The sequence below is a fragment of the Aplysia californica genome, unplaced genomic scaffold, assembly GCF_000002075.1.
Source record: "Aplysia californica isolate F4 #8 unplaced genomic scaffold, AplCal3.0 scaffold01193, whole genome shotgun sequence".
In the NCBI taxonomy this organism is placed as follows: Eukaryota; Metazoa; Mollusca; class Gastropoda; order Aplysiida; family Aplysiidae; genus Aplysia; species Aplysia californica.
Genome location: NW_004798463.1, coordinates 118,668 through 124,898, shown reverse-complemented (window position 1 = coordinate 124,898; position 6,231 = coordinate 118,668). Strand labels below are relative to the sequence as shown.

The 6,231-nt window shown below is 38.5% G+C and overlaps 1 protein-coding gene across 1 annotated transcript in view; it reads left to right on the top strand.

The window, feature by feature from the left end:
• The first annotated feature begins 267 nt into the window (after window positions 1-267).
• LOC101862468 (ras-related protein Rab-23) overlaps window positions 268-6,231 on the top strand; it is a 24,320-nt gene continuing 18,356 nt past the window's right edge. Inside the window, exons 1-2 of the mRNA XM_035973390.1 lie at window positions 268-343; window positions 3,363-3,870. Of these exons, the coding sequence (XP_035829283.1) occupies window positions 3,716-3,870 (155 nt within the window). The 5' untranslated portion in view covers window positions 268-343; window positions 3,363-3,715. The remainder of the gene's footprint in view (window positions 344-3,362; window positions 3,871-6,231) is intronic.

Sequence of the window (6,231 nt, the reverse complement as noted above, 5' to 3'; positions counted from 1 at the left end):
TCTTAGCCTATACGATGGAGAAGGGGAATTGGGCAGCAAAAGCGAAGGAAGAATATTAAAGAACAAATTTGTCAGATTCTTTTTAAAAGTGTACCAAGCGGACAAATTATGAACGAAGTCTCTGAACAGCCAAAAGATAGGCATCAGGCATAGAGACGGGTGTATAACAGCTGTGACGCTATGTAATCACGTATGCGTACGGAATCACGCATCACTCATTTCACCAAGCGGAAGTATAGCTCTCTTGTGCATAAAAATAATACAACTAGTGAACGTAAATAGTAACATTTGGGAAGTAAGCAGAAAGTTTCGGGCAGAGAGGCGGCGATAACAGCACAGAAAGGTAAATAATGAATCATTGACGGATTAGTGTGTCCAGCAGGCGTCTTTCCAGTCCTCGGACTAGATCTAGGAGAAATTGTTTCTTTTGAAACCCATTCACCTCACAGCAAACAGTATTTGCCTTGACAGTTTATTCATGATCGGAAAGCCGTTTCCACCTGTGAGCCGAGCAGACTCGGAACTTTTTTTTGAAGTGAAGTGTGATTCCGATGCGGGATGTGGTGGGGGTGGTGGTGTACATAACCGTGTCGCTAGGTCTAGCTAGCACGGACAATAACGTTGACTGTTCCTGTGCCGTTTCTTTTGATGTGTATTCCTCGGGACAGTTGTGAACTGGGTTATCCGAGGAATTTTGTGATAAAATAATGCTGGCTGATACTGATACTGGTTGTAGCACTTGGTCTTGGTGGGCAGTCTGACAAGTGTAGGCCTACATCACTGTTACTGTACTTTCAGTTCACAGTTCAGCTTCAATCTGAAGTTGAAGTTGACAACCTTAGGCTAAGGCCAAGTCCAGGCTACTTTATGAGTTTTTCACTTAAAGTTGTGTGTTTTTTCCCCGGTATTATTACTTTCCCTCCCGTGCCATAGCTAGATTCTGTGTCCGTTTTCTGGGAAATTTTGGCGCTTTTTCGGTAGTTCCCACCCTGCAATTGTTATTTGCGGGTATTGGCCCCAAGAGTAGGGGGGTTTCAGGGGGGCTTGCCCCCCTGACCTAATAAAAATAAGTTGGGGGTTCATGCCCCCCTGAATTTTACCATAATTTGATGTTTTGCAGAACTTTTTATGCTGTTAGGTTTGATATCTTAGCTCGCCGCGTATCAAACGTATAGATCTCGGTAGATCTAGGCTCAAATAAGGGGGGGTGGGAACTACCGAAAATGCACCGAAATTTTTGCTTTCACTCCCTCACCACAGATGCGCTGCTTTTGGGGGGTCAAACTACAGAGTAGAGATGATGAGTATGAGAGACAGTAGATCTAGTGCAAGGAAGATTAAATAATAGCCTGTAGCCTATTTTCTACTATATTGATGCGCTGAACACGAATAGACTTCGGTATTATTTTACTTTCACTACCATCTCATGCTCAGGCATTGTTATAATAGCCCCTGATCTGTTTTACACAAATATTTACATTTGCTTATATATATATGTGTACACTTAGGAATTGAAATTGAGACACCTTGATCTTACTGTTGGTGCTAAGACGCCATGTTATTCCCATACTGTTTACTATTGTAGTCACTTTACTGTGCTCTTGTCTTGGCAGATAGGAAAAAAGGTTTTGGGGGCTCTTGTTTTCTTCTCCTGCGCCAGTCCTTTTCCTGAATCCCCCGCTCCCTCTGGGAGCTTTTCTTTTTTAATTTTAATAGTTTATGATTAAATAACAAAAATTAACTTCTCTAGTGCTCACTCCTTGGTGGCTATTGAAGAAAAATAAATTCACAATATGAATAATATACTGGTATCCAAATTTTTCCTCCACTCTTATTTTCTGATCTCTATACAGTACACAATCTATGTGTGCTTCTAGAACGTAAGATTCCTTTTTCATAAAAAAAAAAAAGAGTTAAGTTGGCTGCAAATTTGTTGATATTTCATACAATGTCTTGGTTTGTGCTCAAATTAATGGATGATTACTGTTGATGTCACCCCAAGCCAATAGAATCTGCTCTTTTAAATTGGTCATACACTGGTAATGAAAGGTGTTGACTCTGATAACACAATAATCTATTCTTACACAATCTTTTAGAGTGCGGAGGATATCAAGTAATTAAATATGACCTGTCTGAACACAATAATCTATTCTTACACAATCTTTTAGAGTGCGGAGGATATCAAGTAATTAAATATGACCTGTCTGAACACAATAATCTATTCTTACACAATGTTTTAGAGTGCGGAGGATATCAAGTAATTAAATATGACCTGTCTGAACACAATAATCTATTCTTACACAATCTTTTAGAGTGCGGAGGATATCAAGTAATTAAATATGACCTGTCTGAACACAATAATCTATTCTTACACAATCTTTTAGAGTGCGGAGGATATCAAGTAATTAAATATGACCTGTCTGAACACAATAATCTATTCTTACACAATCTTTTAGAGTGCGGAGGATATCAAGTAATTAAATATGACCTGTCTGAACACAATAATCTATTCTTACACAATCTTTTAGAGTGCGGAGGATATCAAGTAATTAAATATGACCTGTCTGAACACAATAATCTATTCTTACACAATCTTTTAGAGTGCGGAGGATATCAAGTAATTAAATACGACCTGTCTGAACACAATAATCTATTCTTACACAATCTTTTAGAGTGCGGAGGATATCAAGTAATTAAATACGACCTGTCTGAACACAATAATCTATTCTTACACAATCTTTTAGAGTGCGGAGGATATCAAGTAATTAAATATGACCTGTCTGAACACAATAATCTATTCTTACACAGCGCTCATATGACCTTAGCAGTTGCGAGCGCCGTAAAACCTTATACTACTATTCTTACACAATCTTTTAGAGTGCGGAGGATATCAAGTAATTAAATATGACCTGTCTGAACACAATAATCTATTCTTACACAATCTTTTAGAGTGCGGAGGATATCAAGTAATTAAATATGACCTGTCTGAACACAATAATCTATTCTTACACAATCTTTTAGAGTGCGGAGGATATCAAGTAATTAAATATGACCTGTATGTGCATGGAAGTGAGGGGGGGAAGTTAGGAGAGGGAGGAAGAAGTTTGTTTCTTCTGGGGGGGGGGGGGGGGGGTCGTCCCTTCTGCACAGTTATTTTATATGAGGACAAGACTATGGAGGGTCCTTTAGCTCAGAAAGAGTTCATCATAATCTTACTTTAAAGTTCTACTTTTTGTACTTTCTGTTGTCTGGTCCTGCTAATGAGGAAGGACAAAATAAATGATATTATTAATAAGCAAATAAAGTCTTATAGTATGTTTTTGTAAAATTTTAACGCCTTTTACTTTTGATCTCTATTTCAGGGGGAAGTATGAAGTACTACATGAGAGTCTCGTGCCGATCTAATAAGATGTGCATTAACTGAAGGAAAGAATCGGAGTCACTTCTTTCAGAGATGTGTTATAACGTAATGAAATGATTTTAAGCTTAGTTGCCGGGCACTGGACTTGTATTTAGAGGCTGGAAATTCTTTAGTAAAGAAAGCTGACAGCAATTCTCATCACCAATACTGAAACTTCTCCGGCTGGCACTATGTATTATAATAGTATTTTCATTGTGCATGGAATTCGTGTTTTGATCTAAGTTCTGTGTTGGGAGGAGAGGAGCGCATAGTCTCGTAGCTCTGGGTTCGTCCGCGTCTTCAGACGGCGCCAGCATGAGGGAGGAGGAGGTGGAGGTTGCCATCAAAGTGGTGGTGGTCGGGAATGGCGCCGTGGGAAAGTCCAGCATGATCCAGCGTTATTGCAAAGGGATATTCACTCGAGACTACAAGAAGACCATAGGAGTGGACTTCTTGGAACGGCAGATTGAGTGAGTATATTTTATTTATATATATATATATATATATATATATATATATATATATATATATATGTATGTAACAACTCAAATTTGTTGTGTTTTGATATATATATATATATATATATATATATATATATATATATATGTATGTAACAACTCAAATTTGTTGTGTTTTGTGTGTGTTTTTCTTCCGAATAAAATTCTGTGTGTAGCTTTCATTTTTCTGTTTTTTCTTGTAATAATCCACACACCCGTTTAGAAACGGTAACCATTTGAAAGTCATGCCAATTTCCCTGTGTGCCCTTTTATCTTTAATCTTTTTCTCATACTTTTTGTCTACTTGCATTTTCAGCTCTATTCGTGGGTGGTTGGCGTTGGCGGGTGCTCTGGTGTGGTTTGCTTCTTCTTTCTCGTCAAACATCTATCATCTTTATCTACCCTCCTTCTTTTTTGTGTTTGTTACTTGTAACAACTCTAATATTCAGCACTTATATGACCTTATTGTGTTGCAAGTGCGGTGAAATACTGACTTAAACTACTAAACTAACTCATCTGTATTCTCGCTGGGTTGATTGAACGGTACAAGACACTATGCACTTTGGGACATTTTTACAAACTTGATATTTTTATAATTACTTTCATCCCTCTGTCATTGTGAGTTCTTTGGTCCTGTTATTAGCAGTGTGAATTTCAACTTTTATTTCTGATCATGTCCCATGTCCCTGAGGGTCAATGATGTTGACTTTGTTTGTGGGTGGTTGGAGGGCGCCACTATATTATAATCCTAAATGGTACATTTTTACTCCCTGCCCTGATTTTTTAACTTTTTGTCTGTCTTACAAGTTTCCGGGACTAAGCAGCTCTGTTTTATTGTCTTTATATAATGAATAATGGGATTCTGTTTGCTGGAACAAGCGCTTGTACGACTCAGAATCAAACCAAACATGTTGACTTTGAAATATTTTAGCTCCATAATCTTCCAACTTAGAACACAACATGTACCCCTCAACCAACATCTCAACCGAATTGGAGTAAAGCAGTCTGCTGCCTGCCCACTATGTGACTACCCCTCAGAGACAGTGGAACATCTGTTTTTCTGTCGAAAACTAACTGATTTAAGGGGATGTTTTCTTCCCAAGCTACCCCACACATCTAAACGCCTCTACTCCTCAAGACAACAATTAGAACAGACATGCAACTATTACCGAATGGCATCATGCAGAAAAGTTAACGCTCAGATGCTACTGGATCGCTAACAACAACAACAACAAATATTTTAGCTTACTAAACTGCCTGCCAGCCATATTTTTCTCTTGGATAATAAAGTATTATCTTATCTTATCTTTTTCATTACTATCGAGAGAGAACCTGGCGTTCCAGTGATGTGAATTCATGAATATTTTATCAAGTCACCGTGACCTGACTTACTGAAATAGAGTCTCGAATATTCGTGACTCTATTTGAAGTAATGGTGCAGTAATATTTAAGCTGAATTTAAAAAAGAAAATGTGGTGAACTCAAAAACCACAGGGGTGGTGGCTAAGGTAGACTATTGAAACAGAACTTTCAGCACAAATAATATGCGGCATAGATAGATAAGCGGCAAGTTAATTTAATAGACTGTCTGTCTGTGTGTGTGTGTGTCTGTGTGTGTGTGTGTGTCTGTCTGTCTGTCTGTCTGTCTGTCTGTCTGTCTGACTGTCTGTCTGTCTGTCTGTCTGTCTGTCTGTCTGTCTGTCTGTCTGTCTGTCTGTTTGTCTGTCTGTCTGTCTGATGTGTGTGTGTCCGGTTGTTTGTCTATCTGTCTGTCTGTCTGTCTGTCTGTCTCTAAAATGTGGGTTGTTGGCAGGTGCTCTGGTGTGGTTTGCTTTTTCTTTCCTATCAAACATCTATCATCTCTATCTCCTCCCCTTTTTTGTATTTGTTACTCTCTTGTAACACCTCTAATCTTTAGCACTCATATGACCTTACTGTGTTGCAAGTGCCGTAAAACATTTACTAAAACTAAACTGTCTCTATAATATTTAATTCTACACCATGCCTGGATAGATGTACATATGATGTAAAATCCGCATAGCTAGTGTGTGATGCATGAATATGCCAGTGTATATATCAGGCTGTGTAGAGAGCTTATATGACGATGTGAGCAAACAGTTTTCCGTTGAATCCTCCCATATTTGACAAGATTAGCTGCCCCTGGTTTAGTGACTTGGATATGGCATGCAGAGATTAAAGTGTCGGGGGGCAGAGTTTTCACCCCCCATACTTACTGAAATAGCATTTCTATCTCTGTCTCTTCTCATGGAAATTTCCCCAATGTAAAGCGTAGTTTGGGAGTCCATTTGTAATGCAATATTGCTTGAAAATGTG